Below are 20337 nucleotides of genomic sequence, written 5' to 3'. Positions count from 1 at the left end.
TTATAAGTTTACTGGCCCAACTCTAAAATCACTGGCCTCTGGCCTGCGGTCCAGTGCTAATTTCGAGGCCCAATCCCTGACCAATAATACTCAACATAATAGAAAGATATTTATGTGACTCATAGTCAACATTTAAAGACACTGGACACCATTGGTAATTGTAAAGACCAGTCTTCTCACTTGCTGTATCTCAACATATGCATAAAATAACAAACCTGTGAAAATTTGAGCTCAATTGGTCATCAAAGTTGCGAGATAATAATGAAAGAAAAAACACCCTTGTCACACGGAGTTGTGCTCTTTTAGATGCTTGTTTTAGAGACCTCAAATTCTAAATCTATGACTAGGTCTCAAAGACAAATTTGATGAAAATAACTTCTTTCTCGAACACTACGTCACTTCAGAGGGAGCCGTTTCTCACGATGTTTTATACTATCAACCTCTCCCCATTACTTGTTACCAAGTAAGGTTTTGTGCTAATAATTATTTGGGGTAATTACCAATATTGAGTGAGGTGTAATTATTTAAATTGAGAAAAACAAGACAACTGGACTTGTCTGGTCCTGGATTTGCTGGCCAGACACTAAAATCACTGGGCTTGACCCTGCAGTCCAGTGTAAAATGCCACCCTGCATTTAAGGTTTTATTCTGTACTCAGTCAGGATGATGAAGCATTGCCATGTCATTGTTCATCCCAGTAATTGATTGGGTGTTGTGGCCGAGCTGATGAGAGCACCCAACGCAAGCTCTATGTGTTTCTGTTCAGCAGAGTTTGGGTTCAAGTCCTGGTCATGACACTTGGTGTAGGACTAACTTGGTGTCCCTGAGCAGAACACTTGACTACAATTACTTCTCTCCACCCATGGGTAAATGGGTACCTGTTAGGGCAGAGATGGCCCGGTGACCAGGGATTATAAAGTTGGAAGCGCTTTGAGACACCCTTCAGGTGTATAAAGCGTGATATAAGAAACAGTTACTATTGTTGTTATTATTATTATTATTCTCTTCCATCTCTCCTCAGTGTTTTCCGCCTCCCATATCCTCATGTGCCGTATTCACCTAGGCTCGCACCGTGAGGTACCGCGTACCCCTCAAGGTGATGCAGAGATTGAGTTCACTATGCCTCAAACCACAGCCTCACGGTGTACGGTTCGCTCTCTCGCTGTAGCCTCTGACAAACCCTCAGAGAAACGCATCCGCTACACCGCGCACTACGAGTACTTCGTGGAGATTGAGAATAAGGTAGTGTTACAGATGTTGGATGGGGACGATGGTAATCCAGACCAATGTCATCAACAGTGAAGTGGGAATGTAATTGTGCCTTTTGCAGAAATAGTAGGTTACATTATTGCAATATTTGTTGCTCGTGGATCTAGATTACACCAAATATTTGTCCTTAAAGGTGTTTTCCAACATTGATATGTGGAAGAGTACTTTCATTCCAATTTGTTAGTTTTAAATCTATCTTAAAGACACTGGACACTATTGGCAATTGTCAAAAACCAGTCTTCTCACTTGGTGTATCTCAACATATGCATAAAATAACAAACTTGTGAAAATTTGAGCTTGATTGGTTGTCGGAGTTGCGAGATAACTATGAAAGAAAAACCCTTGTCACACGTAGTTGTGTGCTTTCAGATGCTTGGTTTCGAGACCTCAAATTCTAAATCTGCTGTCTGGAAATCAAATTTGTGGAAAGTTACATCTTTCTCGAAAAACTATGTCACTTCAGAGGGAGCCGTTTCTCACAATGTTTTATACTATCAACCTCTCCCCATTACTCATTACCAAGTGAGGTTTTATGCTGATTATTACTTTGAGTAATTATCAGTAGTGTCCACTGCCTTTAAAACTGAGTAGTGGAAATGTCACTGAAATGGTGTTAGTTTGTTGTGTTTTTTTAGGTTTAAAGCTATCTTACACAATGTAAATAATTGTCTCTATGGGCAGTGGTGATTCTGAGAAGAACCGGGGATTAACAACTCAACGTTTCGATCAGTCCGCTCTGATCATCTTCAAGAGAATGCATTTCTCCTGAAGATGATCAGCTGTACCGAGGGCTGGCAGTACCAAATCCTTCAAAGTCAGACATTGTCCTGAATCAGTTCTGAGCCCATCGTCTTAGAAAAGAAAGCTTTATTTGCTTTTTATTTTGCCATTGACATTGTTTAAACAAAATTTTTAAACAAATTTCAACAAAGTTTTTATGGTTCAACGTCCCACCTTTAGTCGATAACTGCTTCTTTGTTCAATGATGCTGCAGCAAGTACTTGTCTCTATTCAACAGTGCATTATGTGTTGTTTTGTAATGGTTTCTCATGTTCACATACATATTGACATAACAAGAGTGTTTGGTAAGGTCAGGTATTTACAGCAGCAAGTAGTTCTGTGCAGTTTGGAAATCTGATGATGAAATCAATACAAATTCCTGGTGGAATATTATGGAGAAAGTTCAGGGGTAAGCTTGTTGGGAAGTCATTGTAAATGTAGAAGTATGTGACTGGCTCTGGCAATACCCTGAACCCTAACATTGACCCAATTTCGTATAGTGAGGTTTTGCATTTATTGTGAAAATTAACAATGAATATTCCCCACGTTATTTCCAGTGAAAATGCTCTATGTAATGACATGAACTCCCAGGGTCGTTTTCTGACCTTGTTTGGCTGTGATGAATAACGGGTTGGGGGCCTTGAAGACACACAATTTATAAATGAAAAATCAGAATTAGCTGTGGCAAACTGTTGCTAACTGCTTGAAAGGTATGGTATAAATGCAAAAGAAATAGTTAATGGCTTGATGTTTTGATCCTATCAGAAACTTTCTCGAAGGCTAAAGGATAACACAACACTCACAAACTGGAGTACTAGTGTAACAGAAGCAGCAAGAAGGAATACATGTACATGAATAGAGATAAAGGCAGACAGAACACAGAAAAACTCAATTTGAAAAAAATACTTTGGGAAGAGACGGAGAAGGTTTTTGAACTCAGTACGACCTGTAAAAATTTTGGAAACTTCGTGGCAACCCCCTGAATTGCTTAATGTTACACCCTTAAAGGGAATCGTTTGTGTTGAACTAAGAGACATTTGCTGTTCCAAGTATTTAAAGTTTTGTCCCTAGCATCCGTCAGATGATGATAGATAAGAAGTTTGTACTAGGATAACAAATCATGGTAAATCACTATTTTTTAATGAGCCTTTATAAATGCTATATTTTTAAGTGATAGAAAAACTAAATGCAATTAAATGAGATTGTAAGAATGCAGTTTGCCCATGTTTGCCAGCGCCGTTTAGTTGATGCAATTTCTAATATTTTTGGAAAAGGGTTTAAACTATTTTCTTATAGATTTCTATGTGAGCTCAAGTGTTTTTTAAATGTATGTACTTCTGTAAAAATCAAACGGAAAGAGTATCAAATTTTAGTGTAGGGTGGGGTCATTGTTTGGTTTTTGTCATCATAATGCTGATTTATAAGCAAAATTATCAAGAAAAATACAGTAAAAGTCACCTGTGAAAGTTTGTGATAGTTGTTGAGACAGAGTACAAATTTTTACATTGTTTTCATCAAGAACGAAGAATTCATCCACGTTGTGCTCACTGAAATGTCAAAAAAGTTGCTTGCAAGCGATCCGTGGCAATTAAAAAATTTCTAACACTCTTATCTTGATTTCTAATCAAAAGGGGCCATTTAGACAAAATAATTTCGCAAAACAAGTAGGCTTTTGGATCAAAATTACTAAATTTCTTTTTGGGGTCGTTACCAAAGTTTTTATAAGCACTTACAAGATTTTAGCAGTAGTAAGTAAAAGTAGTGAGAATATTTTAATGTAAAGGTTTTGGTTACAACTTTTTATAAGGTATTCCGTTTTTAAGGCATCCAAATTATACAAACCAAAGAAAGAAAACGAATCAAGCCTGCTTGTCTATATTCCAAAGTATAAAGCTGACTTGAGTCTAAAACTAAAAAGGAAATACAATAAAACTGTAACAACTCAAAAAAAAAGGTATGTTGTGGAATAAAAAAGGGTTTTATGCAAATTTATGATCTTATTTTTTTTATCTCCTTTTTTAACGACATAATTTGTATAGATGCTGGTATTTTAAGATACAGGTACGATTATCATGATTTGAAATTTAATGTTAATGCAACTCCACTGTAAACCTTGCCTGCTTACACAGGATTGTTATTTTTGTTAGGTGCCCATACAAAATATCTAGAACAGTTTTTGTAAAATTCTATTTTTAAAATTGTATTGTTGATTTCCCAAATGAAATTCCAGAATATTATAATGTGTTATTAGTTATTTAATCTGTAGACTTGTTCAAACTGAGGGTAAACCACATAGACCTTTTCGCAAATACTGGGGCACGCGCGTAAAGCTTGGAATTAGGTGCATTGTGGTCTAGCTGGTAGCAAAATTTGATTAATATCTATCCCACAATGCACCTCATTCAACAGTCTGCGCTTGCGCATTGGTATTTGCGGTAAGGTCTATGCAAATTTGTTCCCTTTGTTGAACCATAAAAGCATGTGTAAATGCAAGTAAACTAACAAGCAGGATTGTTACAATAGACTTGTATGCATTGTTGACTCTTTCTAAGCAGGTGAAAAGGGTTTAGGAGCAGGGTTTTCATTATTCAAGGATTAGGGTGGGTGTGGTTGAGTAAAGGGAATCATCAACTAGTGGTTTAATCCCAACGAGGCCTGGTTCTTGATAATTTTACCGAGACGAAGTCGAGGTAAATTATCAAGAACCAGGCCTCGGCAGGTTTAAACCACTAGTTTAAAACAAAATTCAACACACTTTGATTCCCATTCTTAAATACCTTTTCGGTCAAAAACATCAACACTTTTTGGTCAAAAAGTAAAATAAATGCAAAAATTATAATTTTTCAATGATTTCTTTCAACACAACACCCCTCCAGCTATGAAATGGTAAAGCCCTCCACCGCCCTCGGGTAAACAACTCCTTATAAGGGAATGCTGTGCGCATCGCGCGTATTGCGTGATGTGGCACAACTGTTTTAGCCGTTGCTCTCAACCAATAGGAATGAAGAAACAGTCTTATAAGCACAGGTCCAAGCTCACGTGTCACGCCCATGTTTCAACACTTTTTACTGGTCATAAACAAAGGTTTATACACACCGACGTGACGCGCTCTCCACCAATAGGAATTGGTGAAGCTGAAAACAAAGTCACCACAGTGTTCATGTTTTGTGTGATCAAACCTTGAAATAACAAACCTGTGGAAATTTGGGTATAACCCATTGTGTAAAGAGAAAAGAGTGAAAAACCATGCACAATTTTCAGCATGTTTAACACCTTGTTCTTAGTTGACTGATCCATTAAGCTCCGCCCCAATTGACCAATCACAACCCATTGCACAACCAAAAGTCCGACACTATAAAGTCCGAAATGCGTTGGCAGAGTTGTGCAGAATGGCATTGGAGAGGCTCATGTGTTCTTGCTCACACGTGCGCCATGGGCGGAGCCTAATGGATCAGTGTATTCTTGTTTTATAACTACTGGTATGAGATTTTACTCTTTCTTTCTAAGTGTTCAGATACAGCTTTGTTTCAGGGGGAATAATTTCATAGAACAAATGGTTCTAGTATGAACTTCATAACTTGTAAGCTTTCAGACTAAAATTAAACAATCATACTGTATAACTACCTTTTATAGTTATGAAAAGGTAATGCGTCTTGACTTTGTGTAGTCTTAGTTCAAAGCATTATTCTCTGATAACAAGCAGATGGTTCATGAGTGATTCATATTTGATGCAACTCACGTAGTGATAACCAATTGAAATGCACAGCTACAGCTGTTCTCAGAAACAGGGCCAACTTTTTGCTAAGCAGGAAATTTTCAAGCAATATTTTCTGCTTGGCAAAAATATGCAGGATACCAGTCACAGATTGCACATGTGACATGGTACTTTGGCCGATGACCTTTTTCTGGTAAGCATATATTATTTTTGCTTAGCTACTTTTGTGCTTAAGCAGCTCTATGAAATTGGGCTCTGGCATAAGGCGCTTGTCTGCGTACTGGAAGTATGCATTTTAAAATTACTGATGAAGCCAGAGCCTAAGACAAAGCCATGGTTTGGAAAAGAGCCACGGTCTGCACTGTGTACCACTGTGTACAGGATGGGCCAATGAGCAACCTTATAAAAGCACATGATCTACAACTAAGAAACTATGGTTGAAATATCTCTCCGCACTATTGGTAAAGAAAAGTAAAAATTATTTCTGCAAAATTTTACTGATCTTAATTTATTATTCTTATTTTAGTTTGTAAGAAGTTATTTTTCATAAATATGCTGGTGGTTCATGGATTTTTATTTTGAATTATATTTCTCTGGTCAGATTGTTGAGCTCTGAGTTGTTTAAGTATTACATTATATACTGATAGCTGTCCACAATATAATAAGTGTTCAATATATTGTGAAATGTCACATGATCAATTAAGGAGTTTTATCTTATTTTAAATTCTACCTTTTTGTATTCAACTCAGATATAATTTTGAGTCTATTATGTCAATTAATTCTTGATTTAAGACATGAACACTATTGGTAATTACTCAAAATATTTTTTAGCATAAAACCTTACTTGGTAATGAGTAATGGGGAGAGGGTGATAGTATAAAACGTTGTGAGAAACGGCTCCATCTGAAGTAATGTAGTTTTCGAGAAAGAAGTAATTTTCCACGAATTTGATTTCGAGGCCTCAGATTTAGAATTTGAGGTCTCCAAATCAAGCATCTAAAAGCACACAACTACGTGTGACAAGGGTGTTTTTTTCTTTTATTAATATCTCGCAACTTTGACGACCGATTGAGCTCAAATTTTCACAGGTTTGTTATTTTATGCATTTGTTGAGATACACCAACTGTGAAGTCTAGTCTTTGACAATTACCAATAGTGTCCAGAGTCTTTAAAATGTACAGTCACACCAAAACCTATACATGTTTTACCGAACGATATATAATATTTAGAAAATAAAAACGAACCTTTTAGACATTTAAGATAAAATGTGGAGACTTTTTTTCCCACCAATCTATTAATTTTTGTTTTAATCAAATGATCAGAGCTTCTTTAAAAAGGGACAAATTAAGCAAAAATTTTTAAAATTATTTTCCACCATCGAACTTGAATAAAATCATTGGCCCTTAATCTGTGCAAGAAAAGGAAACTATATTCAACAGTGTGTTTGTTTTGACAGTTGTGGTAATTTCAAATATGTTGTTGCTTGAAACAAATAATAATAAAACATGCATTTTGTTTTATACACGGCCATAATATCAAACATTTTCATTATTTGGTGTTGAGGGGGGGGGGGGAGGAGGGTGGAGGGGTAACTGGTGTCCGCCACCTAATAAGTTGGGGCCGCCAGTTACTAAGTGGCAGTAGCCAGTTAATATACTAGAGACCACAACTTAGAAAAAATGGAGATAACCAAGGAAAACTACCAATACCAGGTGAATGAGAAACGCAATGCGGCACTCATGGGCCATTAGACATCAGATGAAGTGGTTCATAAGATTAACACAGGAGCTAAATCATCCCTAAACAAAATCTAGATGCTAGTTTCATAAGGTGTTGTGCTCAATTATGAAATTAACATAATTTCATAATGTGGTTTATTACCTTGAAACTAGGTTAGGTTACAATGTTAAGTTATGTAGCAGCCCTTACAGTTATTTAAGTTCTGTTGTCCCGTAAAACATGCCCAGGCGGCCCGCGACCATTATTTTCTTTACGTCACGCCATGTGCGTTTCTCTGTATATAAAGCTCGAGTGCACACGCACTCCCTCTCGCACTTCGCATTTTACCCTCTGAGCAAGCAACAGCAACCAACCTACTCGCTGTACATGTGTATGTAAATTATTTCTTAAACCTTTATCGCCTTTCCATTATCAACTATCAGTTTCCATTTGACTCTTATTTCTCATTACTTACCCTGAGACGCTTGTTGCTGTGGTGTGCTATCTTGGCAGTAGTACACAGCTAATAGGCACACTACAGCTGCAAGCCTATTAGTTTATTACTACGAGCTACCTTATTATTTTCGGCACAAGGCTAGTGTTGCCCCCTTTTTGTTTATATATAAGCAGGTGAAGCAGCCAACTCATAACACTTTCCTTAATTTCATTTACTATAAAAACTTACCAGCGAAGAACACGCTACCAAAGTTACAATGACAACAGAGGGAGCTAGACCTCCATGCAATGAGGTTGCAATGATCTAACCCAGTGGTCAGCAAACTTTTAAGCTGGTAATACCAAATAAACATTTCAGGCACTCAATCGTGAATCATTCTCCAATCGCCTGCCAATTGAACCCTTTGCCTTACAGATGTCATTAAAGGCAGTGGACACTATTGGTAATTACTCAAAATAATTATTATCATAAAACCTTTCTTGATTATGGGTAATGGGGAGAGGTTGAGTAGTTTTTGAGAAAGAAGTAATTTTCTACGATTTGATTTCGAGACCTCAGATTTAAAATTTGAGGTCTCGGTGCCGAAGTGACCAGTTACAAGCTAATAGATAATCACAACCAGGGGGTTATTGTTGTTGACGCAGGTTTGTGTTTTTTGTAAATTTATTCATTATTGAATAAATTTAAGACTTTTTGCATTGTTTGAACTGAAAATACAAGTTGCTATTAATAGTTACTTATACCTTTTTTTCATGATAGCTCAATTATGAGGCAATCTTTGTTGCCGACAGAATGACCAAAAGTGTTCCGATCAATTTTAGCACTTCTCATAAGTTTGACGCCCCACTTGAATTTTGTAGGCTCAACCCACTTTTTGGGTCGTCCCTTAGTTTGCCACACGCTGATCTAACATAATTATGCTACACTTAAGCCTGGTTCATAACTTCTGCGAATGCAAAGTGAATGTTGACGTCCTATGGCTGTTTTCGCAGCGAATGTTTCACATTAGTTTATCACAGTTCAACTGTTGAGAAATTGAGACGTCAAAACTCATATCGCATTCGCTGGAAGTATGAACCCTGGTTTTAGACATAAATGTCTGCCTACCTAGCATTATATTTATATTAGTATATACACTATATTTTATGTTATATCTACATTAAAAGATATATTTGAATAGTCATCAAGATTACATTTATATTTACTATTCCCTTAAATATCTACAATAACCCTAGAAAAAAAATATATATAACCCTGAAAAAAATTTTTTTTTAATTACTTGATATTGTGATCCAAGTTGGGTAACACAAATGTGATGAAAAACTAAAATAATGTGCATTGAATTATGGAGCTTAAAAAGGGCATAAGTTTTGTCCCTTGGAGGAAAAAAAAAATAAATTCAATGGAGTACAATGGCTGTTATATACTTTTCAGAATATTAACAAAAACTTTGCCGATTTTTCTAAGGGCAAACAAAATGGAAAAAGATAACTGTAAGAAAGAATATCAAGCCTGTTAGAATTTAATATGTACAAGTTGAAGAGCCTGTACACACCAACAGTCACTTTCCCAACTTGAAGGGTTTTTTTTTTGCACAAATTTAATAACTTGGGCAAACATTCTTAATTTCATTGGTAAAAATTAGAGTGATGTGGCCGAATGGTCTCATGCACCTTACTCAAGATTCTGTCCTTATGAGAATTTAACATGGGCTGAAGGAGGAATTTTAAAAAGAGGACGCTATCAGAAGAAGTCTGCACACAGTTGGCTGTATGGATGGGGGACAGAATCTCCTGCCGCCACACCAGCACTTGTGTCCTTGAGCAACACACTTTTTTATAATGGGAGACTTTCTGCCAATCACCAAGAGAGGGCGCTCTTCACCAGGTAAAGCCAAACTTGGGGACGCTGTCCAGTAGAAAAAAAAAAGTCCCCAGGATTTCAGAATTTAATTTTACACCCTCCTCCCAATCCCACCCACTCCATGCACAGCTCCCTTTTGGTGAAATGCCACCAAATAACAAATATAGATGAATATTAAGCACATAGTAGTATTTGCATTTTATGAGATATTACAGCCAGTAGAGTTTGATGGATGCTTGTCAGATTCAATGGGAACCTCCTTAACTGGTTTCACCGAGTCCTCTTTATCATCTGGACTCTGAAGAAAAAAAAATATCAAACACAGTATTTATTTGTAGTTTATAGTAATAATACTTGAGGAAGAATGTTTTTCCCACTTGGACTCTGAAAAATACAATTCAAATGGGTTAATTATTTCTAGTTCATTGTAATATTATATATATTATATTATATTAATGATTTATTTTATTTTATTTGAATTTAAAAAAAAAGGAAAAAAAGTTGACACCATTCAAAATTAAAACGATTTACATTGTTAAGAAAACAGAAACTAACAACAAATGGGTAAAATCAATACAAACACACACAAGAATTTTTTAAGAAAATATAAACTATCCATAAACAGGTACAAGAATGCATCAAATACAAACACACAAAAACACAGTTAAGAGAATGGAGATTATCATTAAATAGGCAAAGGCATACATAAATAACGGCACACAAAAAAGCATAGTTTTTTCAAACTTGCAGGTAAACCAAGTTTTAAAACATGATAACAAAATTTTTGGACAATGCTTATAACTAATAAAAGTTGATGAAAAATGCTTGTCCCAATTGGACTCTGAAAAAAAAACCATTTCAAATGGGGTATTTTTGACTCTGAAAAAAACAATTCAAATTATTTTTCTATAGTTTATTGTGACAAAAGTTTATGCAAAAGTTGATGTAGAATGCTTGTCTCAATATCATGGATTTGTTTTCAAACATGTGAAAAGCACTTATGGAATGTGAAAATATGCCCATGATAAAATACATGAAGAACAGGAGATGTTGGGTGATGTTTATTAACTCAATGGTGTCATGAAACGTTTGAAGAGAACAAAACAACAAAATTTACCTTTTTTGTTGATGCAACAGTGAAGCCATTGTAGACCGCTGCCGTCCACTCAGTGCTTTTTGCAGGCAGTTCAAAATCCAGCGGACTGGCCAATCCAAACGTCTCTTTGGAGTTAATCTCTGGCAGTTCTTCAGGTACTTTCTCATGATAGCTGCATCAAAGAGTAGAAGAGCAAAGATGTTCACATTCCACGGATGAAATTATCAATAAATATCCTTAAGAGACCAGAGGCCCCGGGTGGCTCGTTCTGAAATGCACATTGTGGCCGCAAGAGGCTGCAAAGATTGATGACCTCGTTCTATTTAGTCGAATTCAGACAATGCTGTTAACACAAAGCTGAATTTTTATGTCAGTTAGTTGTAAAGCAATTATCTGATAACCACAGGGTATAGACCTTAATCATGCTGCCTCCATCTTGGTTATGTTCCTTGTATCGAATAACAATAATGAATGCTAATAATCATTTTGCAAATAGGAACCAGACTATTTTGTTCCTCCAGCCTCGGTTAGGTTACATTGATATCATCGGGAAAAATTCAAGATGGCTACACCGTGATAAAGGTCTATTCTCAGCAGTGATCAGGTTTCCTTTCAAGTAAATACAGCTCAAGTGCTTCTACTGTCCTTTCTCAAGGGTTCGAAATAAGCAGTCGCCAAATGCGAGTGAACAGCGGCAGGCCAGTCAAAACCCTGGGAACTTCACTTCAATGTTTTTTGTTTGTTTTGTTTTTTATGTTCTGAAAATTGTATGCATATTAATACATGTGGGGTAGTGATAACTTGTGGGTGACCCACAATTTGAGTTGACACGTCCAGTGGGCGAATGAACAAAAAGGTTAAGGAAACCCATTTCTGTAAGGTCATGACAGCACAGGAGTGAATTCAATGAAACATAAACTTTGCACAAGACAAGACTTACATCATTGAGTTTTCTCTCTCGGTCTTCTCCAGTATCCTGTGAACAATCGGCCCAAGACGTAAGAAGAATGGATGTTGCTCTGGTTTGGCTACTGTGCCTGGACCTTTAGCCTTGGCATACTCTTTGGCTAACAGCTCCGACTTCTGAAATACTAAACCGTATCAAATAAAGACTTTGTCAAAACACATCAAATCAGGAAAAATCTAAATAACAAATAGAAATATTCAATAAAACTATTTCATTTCACTTTTTCATTTAAAGTAAATAATAATAAAAGTAATAATAAAGATATTTGTAAACCACCCAATGCAAAAAGCCTCTGAGCACATGAAGAGAACAATAAAATATCGATGAGTGAAAGATACAGATACAAACAAGCAGATTACATTTGTACTGGTTGTGAAGTCAAGGACTCTCAGAAAATCACTGTACTAGCCAAGAACCCCAGGGAGAGAAGACAAGGAAGGAAGTTTCAGTTTCAGATGTGGAAGGAAAACCCCAGAGAATTCTTTCAGGGAAATCCCTATGCAGTCCGGTAGAGACTGAAATCCCTCTGCAGTCCGGTAGAGACTGAAATCCCTATGCAGTCCGGTAGAGACTGAAATCCCTATGCAGTCCGGTAGAGACTGAAATCCCTCTGCAGTCCGATAGAGACTGAAATCCCTATGCAGTCCGGTAGAGACTGAAATCCCTCTGCAGTCCGGTAGAGACTGAAATCCCTATGCAGTCCGGTAGAGACTGAAATCCCTATGCAGTCCAGTAGAGACTGAAATCCCCAATCCACATAGTGCCCCGATGGGATTCGAACCTGGGGTCCTAGAGGTGGAAGGCAAGGAAAGATACAACTAAGCCAACCCGACCACCCGTACACTATTAATAAAAGTGTGTCATATATGCAAAGATATGTTAAATAAACAAAATATAAAAGTGAAAGAATCCAGACATTGAGGGCAATTCACAATATCACCCTCAATAGTTACTGTAGAGAGGCAGTTTTTCCAAAAGGCAGTCGACTAAAACCAATGACAACTCAGCAATGCACGGCAAGTTTGGGACTATTATAATGGCCGCCATGAATGTGGAAACCATTCCCCAGCCAAACACAAAACCTTAGCTTATACTGTAAAAACAGGAAAAAACATCTTTGGGTGTTATTCATCTGACACTATAATAACAATAATATTTATTCGGGCAAAACATTCACAAGTACGTATACACAACAACAAATATATTAAAAACTTAAGTTAAACAACATAGGGATGTCCTTGAGAGCATGAAGGTTAAATATAACTGTCGCCAAAAGACGTATGTCTCCCAAATCCCAGATAAGCCAGGACAATATTAAGACAAGAAAGGGCGTAAACAGAAAGCACAAAAGATCATACAAATCACTGAACAACTACATGTATAAAAGGCCTAAAAACAAGAAAAAGGAACGCTGTTAGACATTACAGAGAGACTTTAACAAGCAAGCATAGACATCAACTCCAATAATGCACTGAGAAAATGGCCTCTCCTGAACAAACTGTAGAGGGCTCGCTGTATTGTCAAAATGCTGGTATGGTACTACCACAGACATATAATATAATACCTACAGACTAGACAGTAGGAGGCGCTAAAAGGAAAACTATTCATTTTCTAAAATCATGGGTGGAAGTGAACTTTTCCAATTAAACCAGTTTCCAATTAAGCCTGTATCATCTTCTAGTAGTTTGATGTAATCCTTTCTAGGGGGAACCTCTAGCTTCCTTTCCAAGTTTAGGCTCCCACATAATACTTACATGAGAAGCTTTCTTTGAGAGACCTCACAGCTTCACCTCCTTTGTCTTTAGTTAGCAAGTAGTTTCCATTGTAGCAGTGTGCCTAAAGAAGTAGAATAAAAAACAGTCTCATTAGATTAAGCCTGTGGGTCAGAGTATGGGACAACAACACTTTTTAACTTATATTTTATTGCCATCTCTGTAGCTGGCGTTTTTTTTTTTGCTGTTGTATTTAAGTCTAAAAAAAAAATATAATACAAATAATGTATTACTTATTATTACTTTTATGTTGGTAATTGTCAAAGACCAGTCGTCTCACTTGGTGTATCTCAACATATGCATAAAATAACAAACCTGTAAAAAATTGAGCTCAATTGGTCGTAGAAGTTGCGAAATATGAATGAAATAAAAAACACCCTTGTCACATGAAGTTGTGTGCTTTCAGATGCTTGATTTCGAGACCCCAAATTCTAAAGCTGAGGTCTCGAAATCAAATTTACGGAAAATTACTTCTTTCTCAAAAACTACGTTACTTCAGATGGAGCCGTTTCTCACAATGTTTTATACTATCAACAGCTCCCCATTACTCATAAACAAGTAGGATTTTATGCGAATAATTATTTGAGTAATTACCATTGGTGTCCACTGCCTTTAATGATCATATTATGAGAGAAAGAGAGATTAACATTTACTTACATATGACATGTAAAACATACACTTAAACTGCAGGTATTTCCTCCATTTCACTACCAGTTTTTCTTCCAGCGATTTGAGAGATTCATCAGCTTTGGCAAACAGCTTGCTGGTTTCAGACGCTAGGGCTGAGATAAGACTGTTGCTGTGTTTTAGTTCAATAGCTCTAGCGAGAGTGACTGGAAATCAAAAACCAAGATGGAGAAAAAAGGGAATGATCAGTTATGAACTGCTTGTACAAAACAAGTAAAATCCAACAGGTAAAATACAACAAGTAAGATAGGGTGCTCATTAGCTCTAGCCAGAGTTACTTGAAATCAAAACCAAGATGCAGGGGGAAAAAAGAAATGATAAACTATGAACTGATAGCACTTAATTTGCATCGGGTATAGAATATTAATTTTGGTTTTACCCATATACACTGATGTGTGTTAGCACTGTATACTCAGTATTTTCCCCGAGTTCTGTGAACAAATAACAGGCATATTACTCAGGTGGGATTCGAACCCACAACCTTTGCAATTCTAGAGCAGTGTCACACCAGACTAGACTAGAATTATGAACTGCTTCTACACAACAAGTAAAATACAACAAGTAAAATACAACAAGTAAAATACAACAAGTAAAACAGGATTCTTCTTTAAGGTAGGTAGGGTCATCGTTTGGTTTTTGTCAGTGTAAGTGCTGATTTATAGGCAAAATTGATAAGAAAAATACAATAAAATTCACTTGTAAAAGTTTTGGTTGAATACGGTGTCTACTTGTTGAGAAACCAGGACAAACTTCACTACAATTATCAAGGTTACAGTGGGTACTTAGCTTGGGCGATATCTCGATATTATCGAAAATCGTGATACCATATCGGAATGATTACCGTATTGTCTTGATTTTTGGTTAGAATTTTGAACATAAAATTTCAATCGCGATATAATCGAGTATCACAATATTTTTTTGACGATCATCATGGGATAATAAAAGCAATTACACCGAAGCTTAGTGGGTACCAACTGCCTCTCTGGCAATAACCAGTTTGAGCCCAGATTTATATGGGGGGTCGAGCCCCAGTCTTGACACTTGTGTCCTTGAGCAAGTCACTTGACAATTTGTCCTTCACATTAGACATAATGGACACAGGTTTCCTCAGGCTTGCAAGATACAGTGATTAACAGTAACTTGTGAGGCATGAGCCTTGATTTCATTAGAACAGAACTTTATAATAATAACAACAAAAACAACAAAAAACTGACTTGTTCAGTTCTGGGTTTCTTGGACTTTGTACACTCTGCCTACGTTACCTTCTTGTGCCTCCGCAGTGCACTGTAACTCATAGCAAGATAAGATTCTGGAATCCAAATCTGAACCATCGCCGGGTACTTCATACAACTTACTCAGCATGTTACTCTGTATCACACAACAATAAACACAATATAGATTTAGATTAAAAGAACTTTGGCGAGACATTTGAAAACTCAATTTTAGACCACTTGGCATGGCTACTGTCTATCCATGGTCTGCAACTTTGCAAATGGCATGTTAAGATAAAGTGAGTCCGAAAAGACTTTGATGCAAAACAAACACATACTTCAATTCTTTCGTACAACTACATGGACCGTTTCCTTAATGATCAGCTCAGACGTTAGCCACTTTCTAGTAAGATTTTGTAAATATTACATATTTCAGCATATTTTTTAACGTGCGCAATCACCCCCTGTACCATCAGCTGCCTGCACACTACCGGCATCAGAGTTTCAGCATTCTGGTAGAAGTATTTTTTCCCATGAACAAGCTTGTGGCTGGAATCAGAGTGTTATCGATGAACTTGACAGTGAAGTCATCTTCCTCACCAGTGAGCTTCAAGGCTATACAGCAAATATTTGGTACTGTGAAATTATTTTGTGTTTTGCAAAAGTCCAAAGAAATTGTCCTCCATGTTAGGACTGACCTGAATTGAATTGACAGGATTTCGCCTCATTTACCTGAATGAATTTGAAGATACCAGCTGCTTGTCGAACACTTCTGTGGACTTCTTTTGCATCTTCTTCTGAAATTCTATTAAAGAGACAAGAATATTATAGACCAAGAGCCATTGAGCCTGGACGTTAATTATGACACAAATTGTAAAGCTTCATATCGGTGTACTTAGCGCATCTTGCCTGCCAGGCATCGTCTTCCTGTCAATAAAGGTCACATGGTCTATACAACTTCTTGAAAAGTTCATATCTCATTAAGGACAGTGGACACTATTGGTAATTGTCAAAGACTAGCCTTCACAGTTGGTGTATCTCAACATATGCATGAAATAACAAACCTGTGAAAATTTGAGCTCAATCATTCATCGAACTTGCATGATAATAATGAAAGAAAAAAACCACCCTTGTCACATGAAGTTGTGTGCGTTTAGATGTTTGATTTCGAGACCTCAAATTCTAAACTTGAGGTCTCGAAATCAAATTCGTGGAAAATTACTTCTTTCTTGAATATTATGGCACTTCAGAGGGAGCTGTTTCTCACAATGTTTTATACTGTCAACCTCTCCCCAATACTCGTTTCAAAGTGAGGTTTTATGCTAATCATTATTTTGAGTAATTACCACCAGTGTCCACTGCCTTTAAGGAACACTCTAATTTTCTCCTCACACTATTGTGTTTTATTATTTGGACAGCTTTGAAGCTGAATTGCGAAGGACTTGGCTGCAATGTGGTCGAGTCGTAGGCATGCTAGGGAGCCTTTTGCAGCCAGGCACATCGATCCATAAATGACCAAAGCACAGCCTGAGAAAAAAGGTGTTTTAATTTGTTCAGATGGAGGAAAACCAGAGAGCCCGGAGAAAAACCCTTGTGGCACAGTAGAGAACCATCAAACATCTCCACTCAGGAATCAAACCAGGGTCACCGTGGTGAGAGGTGAGTGCTTTACGCACAAGCCACCCATGCCTGTATACTCATCACAGAGCTGAGAAGGGCCCAGTGACCAGGGGTTCCAGGTGCTATAAGCATACAAATTCAAGGCTACCACCACTATTTAAGGTGTCATTATGATTACTTACTCTGCACTGCCGGCTGCCAGCTTAGCAGCGTGTTTTGTATACCACAGAGCAATGTTGAATAGCATGTTGATTTCCTCAAACACAAAGTCATTCTGGAAACTGTCAAAAGAATCACAAATTGTATACAGTGTGTTAATCAAATTCCATATAGGCCTATAACAGCAACCTTTCTCTGTTATTGTTGAGGCTTCATTTTAGTCATATCAGCAATCTGTCTCCAGCCGCTCAGGCCCAATTTCATGGTCCTGGATACCAACCAATATACCAATCCATGAAAGATTATACACTTTCGGCACAGAAAAAATATAAAAGTTCACAGATTTACCAATAACTTACAGGGTTTACAGAAGGTAGTGGTGAAAGACTTCTCTTGAAACATTGTTCCATGAAATGCTTCACTTTTTGAGAAAACATCAAAACAATTATCAATTCTCGTTGTCGAGAATTACGGATTTATTTTAAACACATGTCATGACACGGCCAAATGTGCCGAAACAAGGGTGGGTTTTCCCGTTATTTTCTCCCGACTCCAATGACCAATTGAGCCTAAATTTTCACATGTTTGTTATTTCATATATAAGATACATGAAGTGTGGGCCTTTGGACAACTTACCGAAAGTGTCCAATGGCTTTAAGCTCTGCCCCATTGCGTATTGACCAATCACAACCCATTGCACAACCAAAAGTCTGACACTATTAAAAGTCCGACATGCGTGCGCGTATGCTTGGCGCACGCGGTAGAGTTGCGCAGAATGGCATTGGAGAGGCGCATATGTTCTTGCTCACACGTGCGCCGTGGGTGGAGCCTAATGGATCGGTCTATTTTGCGCTTGCGATTACCATTGTTTGCTAACAGGGCAAGCCAATTTTGTGAGCTAGCTGTGTAAATGAAGAATAGAAATGTGGACTACACATGCACACAGCAGAAATTCCCTGCACACTATGAAAAAGGCTTAATGTATATGTTCCGAATTCCCTGCTTCAGTAAGCGTAAATTCCTTGCTTACGATGAGCAGAGCCATGAAATTGGGCCCGGCTCAATCCTGCACCATTGATTATGAATATGCACAAAACAAGAAAATTGTGACTCAGTATCTATCAGGCCTGATTCACGGAGGCAACGAAGGCGATTGCCTCTGTTGCCCCTTGTCATTGCCTTGGTGCCCTTGAAATGCTCATGTAGAAATTCACAATTTCCTCATAGGGTGCCCTTTGCCAAAGAGAAAATGCCTTGGTGCCCTTGCCGTTTCAAAAGCGAAGCATAGAGCCCTGATCTATGCTTTTAAAAACATGCCAATTCTAGTCACTATGAAATCAGCGGATAGTCTGGTAGGATTCAAGCCGACAACCTTACGTTTGCAAGTCCTTTCCTGCAGTCTAACCATTCCAGAATCAACTTCATGAAAACAACTATCAGCATAAAAATAAAACCACAACTCACATATTTTTCCCACCAAGCGAGTTTGTCCACGTCACCTTGACAGAGTTTCTCAGTTTACTTTCACCGGATGGTACCGAAGATTCTTTCAGCATTCCGTCCATACTGTCCCCAGTCTGCTGTTGGGGAGTTACTGGGGCTGCCTTGGGGTCTTCAGAGGCTGTTATGAACCCTTCTAGGAGGCCGATGTACTTCTCCATGGCTTCCTTCACTGCTGCTACATTTTGATTTGGATTAGGTAGTAGATCCAGTAGTTGAGCTCTCGCCTGACGAATATCTCTGGAATCCATGAAAATGAATTGACAATGAAAATCTTATTTGCATGATTCACCATGTTTTTTTTCATTTTTTTTTTTTTCAATAATTGTAGCCCTCAATTGACCGTCTTTGACCGCCATGAAGAACGAGAGTCCGATGGTTACAGAATAGGGAAGATCAAGGGTTAGGATTATCGCAACTCTAGTTGATTTGGTGCTTCTCAGTCAGTGGCTTAAAATAGCTGACTGGTTTCGCATTGGCCTGAAGTTCAAGTGTCTTCCTCCAAATTCATGCACAGCTTTCATTAAAAAAAAGCTTTGTCTTACGCATACACAAACAATATTTACAGTGTCCTACCTCCATGGTCACTGGTACTCTAGTACAGAACTGGCTGCGACAAACGTAATGTCTTTCACTTACTACAGTGATAAGTGGGTATACTTATCGCAACTAGAAGTTAGATTTAGAACAGGACATTTTACAATTAAGCCTGTGCATTTGCAGCTATTCTTGTATACATAAACTGTTCCTGAAAAGATATTTTACAAATTGAAATTGTGTGCCTTGCATGTGATGTCAAAACATTGCATCTTCAGACTTCATATGCCTCACAGCATTTTACCCTGGCCATGCAAAAACAATCAACTAAAACAACAGGTTAGCAAGGAATGGAGTTCATTTCTACAAACTATAAACTAGGCATCGTTGTCTGTTTTCGGAACCTGTTTTCCTGTATGTCTGGCATGTATGTTTGGCGTTCATTCAATAATTATCAGTTTCCCATGCAAAAGTTCCATGACATTTCATGTAACAATTTATGGCTGCACATTTAAAAATCCCATCAAACCTTAGTGGGTGTAAGTGTACCTGCAAATATTTCTTGCTAGTGGTGAAGCAGCTTGCTGTCCCAGATCAAAAGTCACTGGCACTGTTGCCTTCAGTGGATTCCTGTGGAACCAATGCGCCATAGCTGTGACTTTATCGTATAAATGAAATTAAGAATTGTTGTAATACCGTGTTATAAAGCGAGGAATACTTCCCAATAAATAACACACACAGAACAGTGCAGCTGCCTGGCATAAGGGATAGCGCGCCCTCTCGTGTCGAAAAACAAGCGAATCACAACAACACATGACTTTTGCTCATTGATTCGTCACAAGTCAGAATAATTATTGGAGAATGGAAAAACCGACCGTTTGATGGGCGGGGCTATAAATGGAAGACAACAAAAATTCCGTCACCCTGAATACGGGGTTTTTTTTGAGGAAGGGAATTCATAACAACACGATGTGCATATTTCGTT

The 20337-nt window shown here is 37.6% G+C and overlaps 2 protein-coding genes across 5 annotated transcripts in view; one reads left to right on the top strand and one right to left on the bottom strand.

Moving 5' to 3' along the window:
* Positions 1-6596, top strand: part of LOC139937021 (uncharacterized) — a 30677-nt gene extending 24081 nt beyond the window's left edge. For all 4 annotated transcript variants that reach the window (XM_071931994.1, XM_071931966.1, XM_071931976.1 and 1 more), the window contains exon 6: positions 1022-6596. In XM_071931994.1, the coding sequence (XP_071788095.1) occupies positions 1022-1302 (281 nt within the window). In that variant the 3' untranslated portion in view covers positions 1303-6596. The remainder of the gene's footprint in view (positions 1-1021) is intronic.
* A 982-nt stretch (positions 6597-7578) lies between these two features.
* LOC139937065 (BRO1 domain-containing protein BROX-like) lies at positions 7579-20112 on the bottom strand. The gene is made up of 10 exons (XM_071932052.1): positions 19902-20112; positions 18780-19055; positions 17339-17437; positions 16269-16341; positions 15588-15693; positions 14296-14471; positions 13621-13702; positions 11840-11990; positions 10921-11071; positions 7579-10101 (listed from the first exon to the last, which is right to left on the bottom strand). Exons 1-10 carry the CDS (start codon positions 20000-20002, stop codon positions 10003-10005), a joined length of 1314 nt encoding a protein of 437 aa, XP_071788153.1. The 5' UTR covers positions 20003-20112; the 3' UTR covers positions 7579-10002.
* Between the last annotated feature and the right edge of the window lie 225 nt (positions 20113-20337).

The sequence above is a fragment of the Asterias amurensis genome, chromosome 1 (assembly GCF_032118995.1).
Source record: "Asterias amurensis chromosome 1, ASM3211899v1".
Lineage (NCBI taxonomy): Eukaryota > Metazoa > Echinodermata > Asteroidea > Forcipulatida > Asteriidae > Asterias > Asterias amurensis.
This window is presented reverse-complemented; position numbering and strand designations above follow the sequence as displayed.

Bases quoted from the DNA above. Each gene is read 5' to 3' on its own strand.
- LOC139937065 (XM_071932052.1), bottom strand. From the start codon at position 20,002: ATGGCGCATTGGTTCCACAGGAATCCACTGAAGGCAACAGTGCCAGTG. The intron at 16,342-17,338 runs GTAAGTAATCAT...TCTCTTTAATAG, and splicing joins CTGGCAGCCGGCAGTGCAGA to AATTTCAGAAGAAGATGCAA. The intron at 10,102-10,920 runs GTAAATTTTGTT...TTTTTTCTTCAG, and splicing joins CTGTTGCATCAACAAAAAAG to AGTCCAGATGATAAAGAGGA.